This window comes from Aquarana catesbeiana, linkage group LG02 (genome assembly GCF_042186555.1).
Source record: "Aquarana catesbeiana isolate 2022-GZ linkage group LG02, ASM4218655v1, whole genome shotgun sequence".
In the NCBI taxonomy this organism is placed as follows: Eukaryota; Metazoa; Chordata; class Amphibia; order Anura; family Ranidae; genus Aquarana; species Aquarana catesbeiana.
The window spans coordinates 287,372,975-287,393,988 of NC_133325.1; the positions used below are offsets into that span (position 1 = coordinate 287,372,975).

A 21,014-nucleotide genomic window follows, 5' to 3' on the forward strand; every position below is an offset into this window, starting at 1 on the left:
AGATTAGCAAGGTCTTAGTAGGGAAGCATCAAAACTGGAAGGCAAAAAGTGAGTCACCCAGGGATTTCATATATTCTCAAAGTTGGATATTTTATCTTGAGTTATAGCCTCTGTTTTGGCATGGATCATTGCTTGATTGACTCTATTTTTAGTGTCAAGCAATTATTAAGGATGGGGATTTCCAAGCTTTGGCAATTGTTTGTTTTGCGGCTGTAGTCATCTGTAATAGGAGTTTGAATTGGTGGTAGGAGAGAGTAGCCAGTTTTAAGTTTAAAAGTGCTATTGTAGGATCAGGATTTATCGGGATTTCAAACAGTGTTGACATCATAAGAAATATATCTTTCCAAAAAATGTTTGCCACCAAGTATGAAGATGGAGCATATTTCGCAATTCTGACAGGGACCAAATACCACCGTGTGAGTACTTTGTAATTTGTCTCTAAGGCAGCTACGTTTTGTGAGGATGACTTAGTTGCGATCCAAATCTTATCCCAATCGGCTTCTTCCAATGAAAACCCAAGATCCATCTCCCACTTATGATGGTGGGTCTGAGTTGGGTTTAGCAATAAGATGAGTGTAATAAGTCCCTTAGTGTGTCGGTCAGATTTACATATATTTTCAAAGCATGTTCATTTATCTAAATTAATTCTTCTTTGTATATAGGGCATAAAAAAAAATTTGCATCTGAAGTTGTCGAAAAAGAGCTCTGAATTAGGAAGTTTGTGTGACTTTCACATAAGTCAGGGAAAGTTTTGAATGAAGTAGAGGATGCTAGTTCACAGAGTTGAGTTAAATTAGTGAAGATCCATGGTTTAAAAGATTTAGGGGAAGACCAAGCAGGATAGAAAAGTGGGTTTTTAAGAAATGATAAAAGAGGTATATGGGGAGATTGTAGTCCATTTACTAATTTAAATTTATCCCAAATAGCTAGTGTATGTTTAGTTATAGGATTATTGAGTTTTTTACGGTCGGAGGAATTAGACCATACAAGGTTGGTTATTTAAAGTGGGTCGCAATCTATTGATTCCAGTGCAACCCAAAGCGGAATTTCACGTTTTGCGTGATGTTTAGGGATATGGGCTAATTGAGCTGCATAGTAATAGGTGGTAAAATTAGGAAACCCTAGTCCCCCTTTGGGCTTTGGAAGGTAAAGAGTGTGTTTGGGCAGATGGGGCTTCAAGGAGCCCCAAACGAAAGTTAATGCCTTACGTTGTAGTATTCTGAGAAAGTATGCTGGAACAGGGATAGGTAAAATGCAGTAAAGCTGTCTTTATTATGTTAATTTTACCTATCCAAGATAATGGTCGAGAGGACCATTGTGTCAGAAGATTAGATATTTGATGCAAAATTGGAGGATGATTGGCAGTGAAAATGTCAGAAAGATTGGGTGTGAGAGTTATCCCTAGGTAAAGAAGGCCTGAAGTAGACCATGAGAAAGAGAGGGATGTTTGCAAATGTTGTAAAATATGAGGAGGTAAACATATATTTAAGGCTATAGATTTTTGAGAGTTAATAATTAGACCAGATACGTGGGCAAAGTGATCAAGTTTACTTATAAGATTAGGAGCAGAAATATGAGGGGATGACATAAGGATTAAGATATCATCAGCAAAGTTTATGTTGGTGACCAGCTAAATATAGACCTTTAATAGAGGAGTCAGTACGGATTAATTGAGCAAGGGGTTCAATAAGTAGGGCAAAAAAGAGTGGGGAAAGTGGACATCCCTGATCATACCCCTACAGATGTCAAATAAGTTTGATTTATATCCAGCATATTAAACATAGGCTTAGGGATTTTTGAGGAGACCCAGCTAAGAAAATGAGGACCAAATCCCCAATGCTGCAGGATAAAATATAGATAATACCACAAAACTGCATCAATTTTTTTTTGATATCTAAAGATAAGAGACAGATGGGTATTTGTCGTGATTTAGCTGCTTGAATTAGTAAAGTAGTCCAGCGTACATTATCTGTCGCTTGGCGCTGTGGGATAAAGCCAACCTGGTCTTTATTTATTATAGAACCTTTTTCACTATTTAAGCGAGTGGCTAAGATTTTCGCTAGTAACTTAATGTCAAGGTTGAGTAATGATATGGATCTATAGTTAAAACAAGATGTATCGTCTGACTGAGGTTTGGGGATCATTGAAATTATAGCCGTTAATGTTTCAGGGTGAAAGGTTTGATCATTAAGTTGAGAATTAAATGGGACTGTTAACATTGGAGCAAGCATATGAGAGAATTTCTTATAGTATAGGGCAGAGAAGCCTTCTGGGCCTGGACCTTTATTTCGTTTAAGAGAGTTAATTGCTAATTTAATTTTGATAGCTGGCTTTCAAGACAATCACATTGGGCTAAAGGAATAGTAGGAAGTTTGATTTGTGAAAAAAATTATTCTGCTAAAGATTGATCAAAAGATCCTTCCTTTTTAAATAAGGAGGTAAGATGTTTTTGAAAGGTGTGGAGGATCTTTACTGGATTACTAGTAAATGTATCATGAGATCATTTTAGTCAAATTGGTTTAAAGGGGCAATTTAGTTTTTTAAGTTGCTCGGGCTAAAAGACTGCCTGGTTTATTCACTTTGAGATAAAATTTATGTTTAGACTTACATAACATTTTATCTACAGGTTCTGTTAAAAAAGGTCAAGCTTTAAACTTGCTTTATCGAGCTGTAATTTAGTCACAGGATTGCATTGAATGATTGTGTGGCATGTATTCAATTCTGCTTCTAATTTTTGTTTTAGTTGTCGTTTTTCTCTTTTAAGAAATGAGGCTTGGCGTATACAAACCTCACAGAAAACAGGTTTATGAGCTTCCCATAGGGTCAGTGGGGATATATCAGAGGTCTCATTAATGGCCAGGTAATCTTTTATGATGATACAGTAAAGTGCCACTCGTTAAACATACTTTTCTTTTTAAATGTCAGTGTTGCTGTAATAGATCAGATACATTGCGCCCCACTTCAAAGGCAGGGTCATGGCATACCTCAGACATGTTATTTATTGGAGTTTTGCATTTTTTATGTCTCGGTCTAGGCATTAATAAAAATGCTGCTCCCGTAGAGTTTTCTAAAAATGTCTTTTGTTTTGGTACATCTCCCCCAGGGCAGTACCCAGTCCCCAATGTCATTTGCTTGACAATCCTTCCTGTTATTCTATGAAATTGTCAGAACTGACTTTTAACATTTGGCTCCAATTGACTTCAATGAGGTTTTTGATGTGGCACCCAAACTTCACTCATGTTCACTGATCCCTGCTCAAACCAAACTCCAGTGTATTTGGTTAATCTCTATTTACAGCGCCCACTGAAAAAAAGTCCCACTTAGCACCTGAGACAGATGTGTGTAATGCAAGCTTCAAAAAAATTGTAAAATCCCATAGGTCTCATTTTGTGCAGCCCATAATCATAAGACATGAGGATGTTATTAATACTTGGGTCTTTTTATAGTACTTCCAGTTCTGGTAGGTATAGAGTGCTACAGTTGGAGTATAACAGAAAACAACTGGAACCATTACTCGCTTTTGGATATATAACTAATAATGGGAAACAGTTATGAGGTTTTGAAGATTGTTAGTAGAAAAATGACATCTAGGCTAATGAGAGAACATGCAGCGGCCAGCCCCTTCCCTCCAATTGAATAGTCTGAATAGGTTTTATTAACCCTCCCTTGAGCTGTATGGGTAGAAAAATTGAGATATTCCCTTCGCATCGTACCTTATAGGTTCCAGTGATGTGGCGGTGTGTCTTTGTTTTTTATCCAACCCCAGAAGCAAGAGAAGACATTTTTCTGTAAGGTTATCCTTTTGTCTTTTAATACTGTTTGCTTGTAAGTCTCACTTGTAACTTTCTGTACCTTTCCTATGTGCTGCCAGCCTAAGGATATTAAAGTGTTACTAAACCCAGGACCCTGCATTCACTATATCTGGTTGCCCATAGTACACAGAATATGGAAATACAATAGTTTTAGTATTGTGCTGATCACATGCACTCTCCCAAGAAAAATAAAACTCTCTAGCAATACACACCAAACTGAGCATGTGCAACTTGTCCCCTAGCCTCTTTTCTATCAGGAGACGATTTGGGGACTGTGGAAGAATGGGAGGAACAGAGAAGACAAGATTAGGTAGCCTTTTTACACGATGCAGAGGATTAACCCATTAGGTTCCACGGTGAGTATAACAAGCATGCTTTACGGCATATACACACTGATTTTACTGTTGTGGGTTTAGTAACACTTTAAATATAAAAAATGAATAAGCTGGCTTTTGATTCCTCTAAGGAATGTATTTGTTGTGTGACCGCTGTGTGTGTAGATGTATTGTATTGTCATTGTCTATAAACTAGGTGGTGCATCATTGCTAATCTGTGTGAGATTGCAATGTCTGTCTGTGCTCTCCAGTTCCTTGTAATTGCATCAGTTGTCTGAGGAGAAGGCAAATCTGACTGCATGCAGATTCGTACCAGTGTGTGGAAGATTTTCTGTCTGCCATAGGAAGGGACAACTCTCATTGGTAGACAGGGATATGTGTGATTGATGTACATATGGGCAATGGGAAAAGTGAGTGTATACGATTTTGGCACACAGGTGTGTGAGTTTCACCTAACTACCACACAACCATTAGGTTTCACCAGAATGTTTGTGAGATCTGAATCTGCCTGTGTCTGTCCAGCCAGCTAGATTTCAGGTACTGGTCACTGGTGGTAAGGGACTGACTGAGTGAGTGTTCATACTAATCCTAGAAGTTGCCTGCCTTTTTTAGCTAACCTGAACTGCCAGTGAGAGCAGTGTGTGTGTGTGTGGTCTGGGCAGGGCGGCTGATAAGGGGGTACCACTGGTCCTCCTAGATGTAACCCAGGTCCCATCAGTTCAACAGAGGGGCCTGGGCAGCAGGGGGAAAAGGATGTGGACAGTAAGGGGTGATCAGTTTGGTGGGGGATGAAATTACTGGAACTAATCCTCCTGCAGCAGCTGAAAGCCACTGGGAGAAGAAGCAGGCTGATTGGGTCCAGTAATTTTGCCCCCCTGCCACACTGATCACATCCTCATGTCCAGATCCTGAAAAAGAGGGAAGGTTGGGACTTTGAATGAGGTGCGCATGATGCAGCCCAATCACACTCACAGAGGTGCAAACATATGTATGTTTATTAGGACCAATCATTAACATGGCATAAAAACGCATTGCATACATTAAACATAAAAAAATCGCATATAGACAATAAATCTATGTATATGCAACCATAGGACATGGGTAGGTACAATTATGCATGTTAATCCCCCAAGCAAGATAAAAGTCATGTGAAGTAAAAAACATCTGAAAATTGGTCAATGTGTGTTGGATGCATCAAAGGTAGGCCCGACGCTGCGTTTCATGGACTTCAATCCACTCTTCAGGAGCCAAATGCATCTAAATTCTATAAAAAATGTATGAAAAGCAATATAGTTTCAGGGTCTAACAAGATCAGCAGAAAAGGGGGAAATTTGGGCATAATGGGCCATGCCAAAAAGGGGTTACTCACATGATAGCCAAAACTGGGACCGTGTGACAAAACAAAGCCAGGGGTGAGCCATGGAGCCTGGCCCAGGAGCTGAGAGGGGGACATCAACGAGGAACACCGGACTGCGCACACCAACACCCTGCAGTGGAGGGGACTTCTATAATGTAGCAAATATATAAAATGTATCTATGATGATACAAGTAACAAAAAACGAGATGATATAAGCTGCAGATATCACCAAGGTGATTGAAAAAAGCACCTGGAAGATTACCTTGAAAAATGCATGTGATGTTTGAAGCCACATAGATGGGAGAGGATCAGGGTTGCATGGGTTGTATCAGTACCATCTCTGAATACCATGAAACGCAGCGTCGGGCCTACCTTTGATGCATCCAACACACATTGACCAATTTTCAGATGTTTTTTACTTCACATGACTTTTATCTTGCTTGGGGGATTAAGATGCATAATTGTACCTACCCATGTCCTATGGTTGTATATACATAGATTTATTGTCTATATGTGATTTTTTTATGTTTAATGTATGCAATGCGTTTTTATGCCATGTTGATCATTAGTCCCTAATAAACATACATATGTTTGCACCTCTGTGAGGGTGATTGGGCTGCATCATGCACACTTCATTCAAAGTCCCAACCTTCCCCCCTCTTTTTCATGAAATTAAGGATGGGGGCGCAAACTTATCCAGCATGCTGAATTACGGCCGGACCCGGTAGGAATCCGCCATAAGAGAGCGATGGGCTACAATCATGAGCACCTCCATCCCTAATCAATGCAAGCAATGGGGGGGAAAAGCGAACTTAGGACTTTAAATGGGACGCAAGGGAAAGTTTGCACCCCCATCCTTAATATCATGAAAAAGAGGGGGGAAGGTTGGGACCTCTGGCGTTCGCCGAGGTTTTGCTCCACTGTGTCGTGGCTGCGTGACACTGAGGGGGAGCTGACGTTCAATGCTGGGGCTGCATCTCACTCCCTGCTTCATGGTATTCAGAGATGGTACTGATACAACCCATGCAACCCTGATCCTCTCCCATCTATGTGGCTTCAAACATCACATGCATTTTTCAAGGTAATCTTCCAGGTGCTTTTTTCAATCACCTTGGTGATATCTGCAGCTTATATCCTCTCGTTTTTTGTTGCTTGTATCATCATAGATACATTTTATATATTTCCTACACTATAGAAGTCCCCTCCACTGCAGGGTGTTGGTGTGCGCAGTCCGGTGTTCCTCATTGAGGTCCCCCTCTCAGCTCCCGGGCCAGGCTCCATGGCTCACCCCTGGCTTTGTTTTGTCGCATGGTCCCAGTTTTGGCTATCATGTGAGTAACCCCTTTTTGGCATGGCCCATTATGCCCAAATTTCCCCCTTTTCTGCTGATCTTGTTAGACCCTGAAACTATATTGCTTTTCATACATTTTTTATAGAATTTAGATGCATCTGGCTCCTGAAGAGTGGATTGAAGTCCATGAAACGCAGCGTCGGGCCTACCTTTGATGCATCCAACACACATTGACCAATTTTCAGATGTTTTTTACTTCACATGACTTTTATCTTGCTTGGGGGATTAAGATGCATAATTGTACCTACCCATGTCCTATGGTTGTATATACATAGATTTATTGTCTATATGCGATTTTTTTATGTTTAATGTATGCAATGCGTTTTTATGCCATGTTGATCATTGGTTCCTAATAAACATACATATGTTTGCACCTCTGTGAGTGTGATTGGGCTGCATCATGCGCACCTCATTCAAAGTCCCAACCTTCCCCCCTCTTTTTCATGATATTAAGGATGGGGGCGCAAACTTTCCCTTGCATCCCATTTAAAGTCCTAAGTTCGCTTTTCCCCCCCATTGCTTGCATGTCCAGATCCTTTTCCCCCCTGTTGTACTGTCCCTACTGTGTGCCTCCTGCTGTGTGCCTGCCATGCCCCTTTCCCCCCCGCAGCTGCCAATTTCCCTTCTCTCCCTTCTGCCGGGGGCACACAGCACACAGGGGGATGTTTCAGGATGGAGATTGAAGGAAGGAGTCATATTTACCAGCCCCTTCCTTTCCTAAATGAACACAGTCTGTTCAGATCATTCACAGTGTTCATTCAAGACCAAAGGATAGTAAAATGTGTTTACTATGCATCAGTTTGTGAATGAGCAAGCGCCTCTGTACAGAGTACTCCCTGTTTATTCATCTTGCAGTGCAGCTGAGGTTGCAGAGAAAGTCCCTGTTTAGACCCCTAATATTTCACCAAAGCACCCCCCTCCAAAAAGCATTGTTAAAAAAAAAAGGAAAAAATTATTCTAAAAAAATTAAGGACTCATTCACACAGGTTCTCATACAGTGTGAATGAGCGGTTTGTTTGTCGCCTGTTACTTTATAGGGATGCAGGGTCTGAACAAACACAGCCACAGGTCCTAATTCGACAGATGTGCTCCGAACGCACACTGTCTGTGTCCAGGGCTGTACACCTGCACCCCCATGCCTGTCATATTAGGACCTGCAGTTATGATCATACTGCCGCTACATCCTCATTGCATAACATACGTTGCCTCCACAGAGCCCCAGCCACAAAAAACTGCTGACTTACACAGTACAAACCACAGTGTCTATTTGAATGATCCCCAAGACCTCAATCACAGACAGACCTTTATTTATTAACACAGTGCAGTTTTATCTTCTAGATTTAGCAAGAACTTTGTAAGTTATGTTGTATTTGTGTACACTAATAATGAGTTTGGTGTATTTTTAGCAATAATATCTTTTTGGTATATTCCAATTTATTTGGTGAATATTCACAACTCCTTTAGTAAATCAGCCAATATTTGTCACTTTCTCTTATGACTGGGACAAGAGTTAAAGGGAAAGCTCATCAATGGGACGCAGAAAATAAACCTGCCAGGTTCAACATTTCCTTGCTTTAGGAGACACTTTTAGCTTTAAATATATTTTGAGATGAGAGTGTTGAGAATACCCTGTTTTTGCAGGTGGAATAAATATCATCACATTATTAGATAATTGAAGATTTCTCTAACTACACATTCCCAGTGGACTAAACAAACAAACAGACAAACTTTGCTGACTGAGCTGTTCATAAATAAACCCATGTGAGTAGTTGGGCACAGTCAATATGCTGTTTCTTACTATATGAAATAAATATCTAAAAAAAAAGAATACAGTCTAATATATACACTAAATAAAGCCCAAATATGGGTAAAAAAATAAGTTTTCTTTTTTTCTTTTGCAGTGGGGCTGTCCCTGCACAAGACCAGTCCCTGCCTCGTCTTTCCCCTCCCCACAGTCTAGCGGTCTTGTGCGGTGGACTGTTCCTGATGTCATGAAGCCCATAGCCCTGCTCTGGATGATAGGACGTCAGGAACAGTCCACCGCTGGATCCTAGGGGAGCACTGTATGCTGTGGAATGGAGGATCGGGTAAGTATAGGCTTTCTACACTCCTCTGGACAAAACGAGCAGTTGACATTATGAGTAAGGTGCATAGAGGCTGAAACACATCAACCTTTCTGTGCTGGATTTTACCCCCCTTGTACCACTTGATCTACAAAAAAAGCCTGATTTACTGCACTACATCAAAGTGCTGGTTCTTTTGAATGTAAAACAAGCAGTTAACCCTTGAAGTGTGGGCACAGCCCTACTGAGTTTGGCTTTAAATTAACATCTTTTTTATTCTTGCACCAAGTGCTGTCATTGCTTATTTTGTTCTGCAAATCCCTGGCTTTGTTTGGCTTCTTCATATGGAGTCACAGAGCCAAAACAAATATGAAGCAAAAAAAAATAAGAGGAAAGCATAAAATCTTTATGTTGGTTCTGGGTCCATGATTTAAAAACATTTAAAGCCAAAGCACCAGCTTGACGTCAGCTATCATTTTTAGAATAAAAGATCAACAAAGGTAGCTTCCATATTTCTTCTATGACAGCTGTACAGTACATTAGGACTGATACCCAATGCATTTTAATATATTTTGTATTAATATTGCATTTATACAATTAGTTTCAGGGTTGAGTTGGACAGTTTGTAATTTCTAATGATATGCCAGATGAAAGTTCAGAAACGTTTGTCCTGATTCTGGTATAATAAACATTTCACCTGCAAACAATTGTGTTAAGCTCAATAAAGTGGTGCAGGAAAACAAATACAAAACACATATATAAAACTGTTTATTTTTGCCTTTAAAAAGCACATATTACACAGCATATAGTTCAGAAATATTTTTTTTTAATGCATAACTTTTTTTTTTCCAGTCATTATTTTAAAAATATAAGGTGTATATGAATTAAAGTATTTTAATGAATTGCATCATTTTACCGGTTAATACTAGTCCACAAATATTTATATTGGTATTACAAACATGAAGAACATAATGTTTCCGGAATATTTACCATAGTATTAACAATTAGTTCGGGTTCATTGTCAGTAGAAATGTGGATGTTAAAGACCTTTATGAAATAATTGGTCATGGTTCCAGCTATGCATCACCATGTGATGGCTAATCAGCTCTTCAGTAGCAGCTGAAAATATCATTAGAGCAGAAGTGACTACTCTCTAAGTAGGGCAATTGCTAGTGTGCTAATAAGCTGAAAGGTCATTCTTTATTTGTTACTAAGTAGGCTTAATCATATAGTTTGTATTTTTTTAGACTTTTATTGCCCATTATCTTTTCACATAGATGTTAACATTTCATTACTGCAGTAACTCTGATTTGAAGATTAAACTCAGTCAGTAAACAACTACTGCCCTAAGGGTAACATGGAAAGTAAACCTGCCTAGGTAAATTACTACGTGTTCAATACTTCCAACTGGTCCACCACTTCAGGTTCCCTGAAAACCTGACCTTCTGTTTTTTGGATCATTTGTACACCCCCCTCACACAATACACTGCTCACTATCATCTATTTGGGTGGCTTCAGGTGCTATGTATTTCTAGGGGTGAGGGGGCTTTAACCACTTCAGCCTTGAAAGGTTTCACCCCCTTCATGACCAGACCATTTTTTGCACTCAGCGCAAATCGCTGTCATTGTACGTCGGCACTTTGACACTGAATACCGTTGTTATGGCAGCAGATAGCTGCTATACCCTTGGTACTTTCAACAACGGTGAGCAACGCTCTTTCTTTCGGATAAAAGTGGTATCCATGGCAGATTCGCCGCGAGTTCACTTTTATCAGGGGCGAGAAAGGGCCCCCCACTCCCGCCGCGTTCCATCATCTCTGCCGCTTACCGGAGCCATCAGTGGTGGTGGAGATGATCGCGTCCTTCCCCCGACAGGCCTGGAGCCGAGTGAGGGAAAGATGGCCCCACTCTGCGCCATAACATTAAATGGTGGAAGCAACGTCAGACACTATGCATTTTAGTGTAAATGTTAGATCTGAGGTCTTTTTGACCCCAGATCTCATATTTAAGAGGTCCTGTCATGCTTTTTTCTATTACAAGGGATGTTTACATTCCTTGTAATAGGAATAAAAGTGACCCAATTTTTTTTTTAAAGCACAGTGTAAAAATAAAAAGTAAAATAAATAAGATTTTTTTTTTAAAAGTGCCCCGTCCCACCGAGCTTGCGCTCAGAAGCGAACGCATGCGTAAGTTGTGCCCGCATTTAAAAATGGTGTTCAAACTACACATGTGAGGTATTGCTGTGATCGTTAGAGTGAGAGTAATAATTTTAGCACTAAACTTCCTCTGTAACTCTAAACATGTAACCTGTAGAAATTGTTAAATGTCGCCTATGGAGATTTTTAAGGGGCAAAATTTGTCGCCATTCCACGAGCGGGTGCAATTTTGAAGCATGACATGTTGGGTATCAATTTACTCTGCGTAATCTTATCTTTCACAGTATAAAAAAAAAAATTGGGCTAACTTTACTGTTGTCTTATTTTTTAAGTCAAAAAAGTATATTTTTTCCAAACAAATTGCACTTGTAAGACTGCTGCGCAAATACGGTGTGAAATAAAGTATTGCAATGACTGCCATTTTATTCTCTAGGGTGTCTGAAAATATATATATATAATGTTTGAGGGTTTTAAGTAATTTTTTAGCATAAAAATAAATGATTTTAACTTGTAAACACCAAGTGTCAAAAATAGGCGCGGTCCTTAAGTGGTTTAATATATTAATAGTAGAAAGAGTAAGCATGATCATGTAGGCCCTCTAGAACTAATAAGAGTTGGTCCCTTGGGCTAAGAAAAAGAAAAACAATCAAATATCTTTGCTGGGTATACAAAGGACAATGGTGGTATTTAGGTGTCACTAACTCACATCATAAAATACTATCAATAAATGCTGTATTACATGCTGTTCATACTCACTTAGTTACTATGAGACTTATTTTCTGTATTCTGCAAAAAAACTGGTTGATCCTGCTGTTCTCTATTTCCACCTTCTGTCCATGTCCTCAATTCAGCTAGGGATTTTGCAGCTGTAGGGACAACTCAGCATATGCTCAGTTTCCAGTGAGTTTCTATCCTGAGCATTTCCTCCCTATCACATCTGAGCAGCCCATGTGACTATAGAGTCACACATGTGGGCGTATACACAGTGGTAAATGACGCCCACTCCCTCCCTCCTCCTTCATGCCCACTAACCAGCTAAACACAATGGGGTTGGGACATTACATGTAGATTAATGGTGGATTCACCTCCCTCTTATTCTAATACACAGGCTGGAGGGATGTGACACAGTCCTCCCACACCATGTTATTGACAAAAAATAATAAAGATTTTATTTCAATTATACACTGTATATTTGTATGACAATGTAAAACAGTTTATTGTTTAATTTATTTTAACTCTGTATGCCAAAGGCTGATTTTTTTTTAACATGTGACTAGCAGCAGAGGACTAGAAGCTCCCCCTGCTTATGTTTCCCTGCAGAAAAGCTGGGAAAGATCTGGGTCATGTGACAGCTATATTTTGATTAGGAAAAAGGTACTTTGAAAATTTTTTTTTTATTAAAATAATTACAGTTCCATCATCCATATAAAAAAAGAAACATTAAAAAAATGGAAAGAATGGACTCTTTAGGCATAATTTAAAAAAAATTAATATACAAATTTTATTTATGACAAAAATTATAGACGTGTGAGTGTGGCTAAGAAATACCTCATTGACCAACTACCAAACTCAGGAATGCTTAGGCCTAACAGCCTTGTTAATTAAGTCTGGGAGGACTTTAGACCGCTTGATTGGTCAATGAGACACACCGTTTCTTCAGTGCGCATGCGCCGATGACGTCGACAGCAGCGCATATAGTGAATATCTCCTAAACTGTGCAAGTTTAGGAGATATGTACAGTACCTACAGGTAAGCCTTATTATAGGCTTACCTGTAGGTACAAGTGGTGTAACAGAGTCTACAACCACTTTAAGTGTGCTGACTTCAATCATCCAATTCTTTGTAAACAACAATCCAGTTTTTTTTATTGCCTTTGCACATAGTTAAGTATTCTTTGCAAAGTGAATTATCACTTTGAAACTGAACTTACTTTACTCTTTTAGTAAATCAACTCCATTGCTTCTAATTTTAATGACTCTGATAGCTGGCTTGTTACCAATGTACTAGCAAAATATGTATTGTAGAAAATGTATGCGTTAACCCGATATCTACACACCTGTTAGATTACCATATTTTAGATAAGACTTTTAAAGGACTGATAATGGACTATCGGTTAGAAAATAACATACTAAACAATAGCAGGCTTGGATTTGGAAAAGAATGGAAAATATACTGTATAAATGACTTACAGAGATACCCATTCTAAGGTTTCAAAGAGAACTAAAAAGAATAATAAACTGACGAGCGGGACAACCTTGTGGACCATACCTCTGCCTTTCTACCCTTTTTCTTCTTTCTCTTTCCTTTTCTCCACCTTACGATTAAAGCTCATTATCAGAATTTATTTGACCTATATACACTCTACCTGTAAACAATATGTATAGTAGGTATAAATCATTTAAATACCTACAAAAGTAACTAAGGAAATGATATATATCTTTAATTTAGGTTTACGTGAACCCAATGTTTAATATTTGAAATTTCATGATATTTACCTATATAAACCCTACTGTAAAACAATGAGCTTACTTTATAGATCCTTGTAAACTTACTTTATGTATCTGTATAATATTGTATACTCAATAAACTTCTTTTGACAAGGAAAATATACTGTATAGGACTATGGAGATACTTAGAGGAGTAGCTGTGGGTGTAATATATTTGGACTTTGCTAAAGCATTTGACGAGGTTCCTCACAGATCACTAATATAAGTTAAGATGTATAGATTTTGATTATTCAATTTGTAAAGGAATAGAAAATTGTTGGAATAGTTGCATGAAGAGATTAATGTAAAAATTGTAAGTAGGAATAAAAGTTCTATTTCAGCAGATGACATTAAAGCCCAAAGCAAAATATGATCTCCCCTCCATTCCCCACCAACCCATACTGCAAGACGTGTTATTTTTTATACTTGTCTAATTCCCCCCATCCTGGTCCCTTGCTAAAGCAATTTCTGGCTGCAAGGACAGCTAATCCAGGGCCACCGATGCACCATAAAACACCAGGCATCTTCACTTCCAAGATAACCTAGGTATACTAAGATGTCTACATAGATGTTACATAGGGGGCTTTCAAATGTCTGATCATATTAACCATATATAGAAGATGTTTTTATTTTCTCTACATATGTTAAATCACTGATTATAAATGTTAATCATAACACTGGTGGGTGAAGCTGCTGCCAAAATAATCTATAGCTGTTATGACATACCTTTCACACCAGAAAACATTTGCTTTACATATTTGATATGTTCTTTTCAACCTCTCTAGATTTTTACATAATAAATTATATTACTTCGGCTTCTGACCCTTATACTAACAGGGGGGGTGGCCTTCCTAACTGCCAGTGGAGCCTCTATCAGCTGTTAAGCTAACACTGAAATAACATGTTTTTCAGAGCAGCTTTTAAATTGAATAGCTAAGTGTTTGGGAGGATGCATTCATGTTACTACATTGCAGATATGACATATTTAAATACCAGGAAAAGCACTTTTAACACCCAAAATTTAGGCGTAAGATCATACTATCGGTAATCAATGCACCATGCCCCAAAAGTAATGCAAACACGTTTATGAAAATCATTTAAATGTCATTAATATGCTGTTAACATATTGGAAAGTAATTGAGACCGATGTCTAGTTTAACTCTTTGAAAACTTAAATCAATCTAATTAGAAAATGATCCTGTTTTTCTTTCTGTCCTGTAGGTTGTTTCCAGCTTTGTAATGTTTTTCGATCACATGACATGGAAATTGACCAGTGCTTGCTGGAGTCTCTTCCTTTGGGCCAGCGTCAGCGTCTGGTGAGACGTATGCGCTGTGACCAAATCAAGGCTTACTATGAGAGAGAAAAGGCTCTGCAAAAACAAGATGCATACAGGAGAAAAAGTAAGCAAAGAAAAAACTACAAAGTTCATTTCCAATTTTCTGACAAGATACAAGATGCAATAATCCACCATGATGATAAAGAAGGTAAGAGCCATAAAATATAGGCCATGAGGAACTAACTGGGTTTGCTTGATGCATTTCAACATATGATCTTGAACCTTCTGTTTTGTGATATACTGTATCACTGTTATCATGATCTGCTTTTTTAAAAGTTTACTCATTAAACATTGTTCTGTAATAATTTGCTGAGTATTGCCACCTAACATTGATCCTTGTATCATACTTAATACATACATATCATACAAAACTGTTCATTAAAGGAAATTGCCAGTCAGAATATATCAATGAATATATGTAATACAGTTTATTGGCATATGGATGCATTATATATTTAATGTTTTTTTAGTCCTAGATAGAGCGAGGAAAGATCACTTTCTGCCATTTTTTGTTATTTCTGTCCCACTGAGGAAATTTCCCTTGAACTTCTTTTTTCTAGACCCTATAGGAAATGAAGAATAAATTCTCCAAGCGGTGGACAGTTGTCACAGCAACAAGTGTCCCCAAAGGAAGATGTTCCCTTCATTTCTGTTCTGGTGACAACTTAAAAGTTTGGATTTTTCCTTCACTCTTATTCCTACAGACAAAGGGAAGTACCCAAAACTAGAAACAGGGTTTTGGCTATAGAGACACTTTGGGGTTAGTTTACTAAAGACAAATTGACTGTTCACCTTGCGAGGGAATTTTCCCCAAAACTTAGTGAATGAGGTGAAGCTCTGTTGACTTCTATCATCCAATCATGTGCAAGCTAAAATACTGTTTTTTTATTTTATTTTCCTTGCACATGATTGGGCATTCTTTGTAAAGTGAAACTGCACCACATTTACTAAGCTCTGGGAAAAATTCTCTTGCAAAGTGAACAACCTTTTTGACTTTAGTAAACCATCCTCTTTAGGTTAGTTCTCAATCAAATGGATTTGCAAGCTACTGCTAATTTGTGTCCAAAGCAGTGTTTCTGAATATTTTCTCAGTCAAGAAAATTCTGTACAATATCGAGGCACACCACATTAAAATGTAAAAAAATAAAACTAATAGTTTTGCATAACGTAGCAACATCCACAAATGTAGGGCACCCAGCGTTAGAGGTGATTTATTCTTCCAAAGCAAATGCATCTTTGCACATTGGTACTGACTAGTATTCCTATGTTTCTCTTGTCCCTCAGTTTCTCCCCCTTACTCAGCTAATGTGACCCCAGTGCTGATGGAGTGGGCGGGGGAGGGGAAAACAAGGATGCCGTGCAGGCACCTGAAATTCCCCCTATTAACCGATTACATCATTGTTTGTTAGGATGCCAGTGGCTTGGATGGTTGTAATGGTGCACAATGAAAGCCTGTGGCTTTGTGTAACTAAAAGACATGCTTGATCCATCCGCTGGTTTGTATACAATTTTTGGGCAATTTTTAGACATTTTGCCAAGGCACCCCTGAAGAAACTTAAAGGCACCCCAGTGTACCTGGGCACACTAGTTGAAAGAGGCTGGTCTAAAGTATGTAGTTAAACATTAAATTCCTGTTTAGTATAAAAAAAATACACTGTCATGCAGTTGTATGCATTGTATCTGTAATAATGAATAGTTGTTTTGTAAGGAGTAATCTTTGACTGCACTAATAATGAAAATGTGTAATGAGAGACTGGAGGCTGACATCTCTGACCAACCTTTGTGCAATAACTAGTTCTATGAATGCACTACAGATCCAATGGCTTCATTGCTTTCAGATAAATTGGCATGGAACTATAGTGGATTTCATTCTGGCTTACCTGATCTGCATACTTCTTCTGGATCAGTAAAAATACTGAATCCAAACATAAACAAACAGCTAACATTTTCAGAAGAAGAGTAGCAATCCTTTTTCTCTTAGAACTCTTTTTCCAATACAATACTGTAGAGACAGATTTTACTACTAGCTTGTGTCAGGAAAAATATATTTAACATACTCATATTCCTAAACTAGAACAAAACTGACAGGAAATGAAAGAAAGAGTACAAGTCAACTTGCTTTTCTGCCCGAAGGAATCTGGGTGGCGCGCCAATGGTTTTGTGCCTATAAGTCATAGTTGCATAAACCTGATATCTTTTGGTGCACCTACATTATAACCGCAGAAAGTGTTGTTATTTATTATGCATTTCTATTCACTATCAGCTACAAATCAAACCATTCCATGGTTTTTAAAGTAAGGTTTCATTGTGATGCTGAGATGTCCAAGAATGCATCCTACTGTATAGCATGTAAAGCACACTGAAACTTCTGCATGCAGTACTTTGGAAGCACACTATCAAGGTGGGCTATTTAATTTAATTAAAAAGAGCAAATTAATTGTAATGGTTCAATTCTCAAATATATTTGTCACGTGGTGTGGTGTTTAACAGCCTAGTGTAATAGCCTTTAATTTTGGTTGACCCATTATATGTCACTTATAATTTATTGTCTATGTTACATTTATTACAAGAAATGTATGATTTATGTTTCAGTGTTACAGTTACTTAAAGATGGAGCTGATCCTCATACTCCAACTGCATCTGGGGGATGTCTGCTTCATTTGGTGAGTACATGGAAGAAGAAATATAATAAATACTTATTTGTTATTTAATAAAGTTATTTTTATGTTCCTGGCTATTCTAGAAGGCAAAGCTGTGCAGGAGTACTTCCTTAAGCATCTGCTTCACTTGGTCATGTGACCAAATGCAGGGTACTCACAGGAAGGCATCCCTACACATGAAGCCTCCCTGTGCAGTACACCAGCTCAGCACACACCACATTGTGGTGGGTTGCAATGAAGCAGTAATGTGTGTGGAGTGCTCAGCAAGGGGTGCGCTGGTCCATATTTTATACCGAGGCCCATACTACTGTTTAATTATCACTACTTACATTTAATTCATTTTTCTGGAGGCAATTGTAGGTTGACTCATCCCAAGCTTATATGTTTCAGGGGCTCCAATGATATGAGCTTTTAGCTAGGTTCCCAGCTTCTCCACCTGCCAAAGCCTAGTTTTGTGTCTCTCACTATTGATGTTTTTATATATATATATATATATATATATATATATATATATATATATATATATATATATATATTATATATATATATATATATATATATATATATATATATATATATATATATATATATATATATAGAAATGATAGCACAGGTCGTGGGGGGGGGGTGTATTAAGTGTGACATCATTGCTCTGCCTCTCCATATTGTCCAATCAGACAACATTTTGAATTAATTCAGAGAATGTAAAGCAAATGCTGCCAGTGATTTTCAGGTTCCAGGGACATCTGTCAGGTATGGTATATGTAAAGTTACATTGGACCAATGCAGCTATGTAAAAATATACTATGCCTGGAATTCATCTTTCAAAGTTAATAATAATAATAATAATAATAATAATAATAATAATAATAATACTAGTAATAATACAGTGTTTACTTAGTAATTAAGTAATTTTTTATTTGACTTCAACAATCTTGCATTCTTGCTCTGCCATATTTTTGCCATTGTATAAAATATAGAACGGCATTAATTAGCCTTTAGGGATGAGCAGATAGTTCGGACCTAGGCTTGGACTGAACTTTGGCTGCTTGGGCCCCTGTTCAGCAGGAGCCGAGTATCATTTATGGAAGAGGTAATTCTACTGCTATACTGTATATGAAAGGTTCCTACTATCAATGGTCCCTAAGGAAGCAGCAGTCCTGGCAACAGCTGCATCTGTAGCAACCCCCACCATAACTGGCACATTGGCTTACATGGGCAGGAAGGAAAGAAGCGGACATCATTATCCAAATATGGCCCCTGGCCATATATGGACAATGACATTGGTCAAGGATGTCAATACTATCCCCGCCTCTTAACTTGTATAGAAGTAACTGCTCAGAGAAAATTCAATTTCTTAAATGTAGGTACCCACATACTAAAAAAATATTGAGAAAGAATTTGGATAGAATGGGGTAGCAGAATTTGCCTGGTACCGTCCAAGGACACTACAAGGTTTATTAAAGTTAATACATTTTATTTTCATACAAATAAAATATATATAAAATCCAGTCCATTACGACAAAAGAGTACAAACAAACAATTCCCTCTTAGTTTGTTCTACATCCCCACTGAGGGAGCCACCTCTACCTGAGGAGTTACTCCAGGGGGGTTCAGGAGAATATAGAAGGGTAAATACTAAAATACAAATAGAAAATGTAAGAATATGTATATGTACAGAATCATCCTAATAGATGCATATCATACAGTTTTTTTAAAACATGTTAAAGAACATAGTAATGTGGGGACACTCTATCCTTATTCTTAATATCCTGCCTTTTATACTCTACATAAAATGTACCCATCATAATTAAATGGATATTATATATCCTTATGTATGTCTGTATAATATGCACAGAGAAGTTCCAGTGGCTCTGGTTTATTTTCTCCCATGCTTGCACGGGGTCCTCTGCCTTGATGCCCTTCTGTGGCTGTTTGTCGGCTAGATCCAAATCTTGGGGTGAGTGTCCCCACATTACTATGGGGGTTATTTACTAAAGGCAAATCCACTCTGCACTACAAGTGCACTGCAAGTGCACTTGGAAGTGCAGTCGCTGTAGATCTGAGGGGGAGATCTGAAATGAGGAGAAGCTCTGCTGATTTTATCATCCAATCATGTGCAAGCTAAATGCTGTTTTTTATTTTCCTTGCATGCCCCCCTCAGATCTACAGCAACTGCACTTGCAGTGCACTTGTAGTGCAAAGTGGTGTTTCCATTAGTAAATAACCCCCTATAACCCCCTTCTTTAACATGTTTTAAAAGAACTGTATGATATGCATCTGTTATGATGATTCTATACATATATAGTACATAAACTTACATTTTCTATTTGCGTTTTAGTATTTACCTCCCTCTATATTCTCCTGAAGAAGCAGGTAACCACAAAACATGTTGAGAGCCTGATGGCCTACACCAAAACCCCCCTGGAGCAACTCCTCAGGTAGAGGTGGCTCCCTCGGTGGGGATGTAGGACATGCTAAGATGAAATTGTTTGTTTGTACTCTTTTGTCCTGATGGACTGTTTTTATATATTGTATTTGTATGCAAATAAAATTTATTGATTTTAATAAACCTTGTAATGTCCCTTGTCGGTATGTAATCCTGCTGCCCCACTCTATCCAAATTCTTTCTGTTCCCTTATATTGTTTAGGCAGCTTGTGAAGATGTCATGCAGTGAGCAGTACAACCAGGATCTATCGCATGTGCCGACTCCGTCAGGCTTTTTAATAGCAGCGAGTCAGTGGGGATTTTTAATAAAAGACTTGTAAAATGTTTGAGTGTCTTTATTTCTAGGTTAGATTCTAGGTTGATCCCCGCTGAGCAGGTGGGTGAGAGGTCCATCTCCGCTCACTGTTGCTGAGCCAGACCTGTCAGAGCCCCGCTGTTTGGATGAAAACGGACAGCCTGTCAGATGGCGAATCTATCGCAATCCATCTGTTTTGAGCAGGTCTTTTTGGATTGGATGGCAGGCGGGTGTCAGCAGACACATATTCGCTGAAATCAATGGGTGGCCCACTCGGATCCGCCTGAAAAACAGACAGGCGGATACAATTGGGCTAATCGTGTGAAAGGGGCCTAGGCACTAAAGAGTGGTGGCTGTTTAACAACTTTAAAGATATCAGACAAACAGGGAATACATTCTTTTGGCCTATTCATGAACCTGAGTTGTGAGAAGGAGCAGTAAGTTACAACCTTTGTTTATCATTGCAAAGCAGAAAGCAGAACCTAAATATGTAATGAGTAAATATTGCTTTTTTCATGTACATAAAAAAAATTATAAAACTAGATAAAGAAACAAGTTGTTTAAAACATTAAGGGCCAAATCACCCTGAATGTAATTTTAGCATATGCACATTAACACACATGTTTTCGTGCATTAAGGTAAGCTTCATTAAGGAAAACCATTCAACACACCTATGTACACAGAGCACCACAAGTAGTATTCACACCTGTGTG

The 21,014-nt window shown here is 38.4% G+C and overlaps 1 protein-coding gene across 5 annotated transcripts in view; it reads left to right on the forward strand.

Annotated features, from left to right (window-relative positions):
* MYO16 (myosin XVI) overlaps positions 1–21,014 on the forward strand; it is a 669,347-nt gene that overhangs the window by 176,293 nt on the left and 472,040 nt on the right. For all 5 annotated transcript variants that reach the window (XM_073614485.1, XM_073614486.1, XM_073614487.1 and 2 more), the window contains exons 2-3: positions 14,782–15,045; positions 17,490–17,560. In XM_073614485.1, coding sequence (XP_073470586.1) covers positions 14,820–15,045; positions 17,490–17,560 — 297 coding nt within the window. In that variant the 5' untranslated portion in view covers positions 14,782–14,819. The remainder of the gene's footprint in view (positions 1–14,781; positions 15,046–17,489; positions 17,561–21,014) is intronic.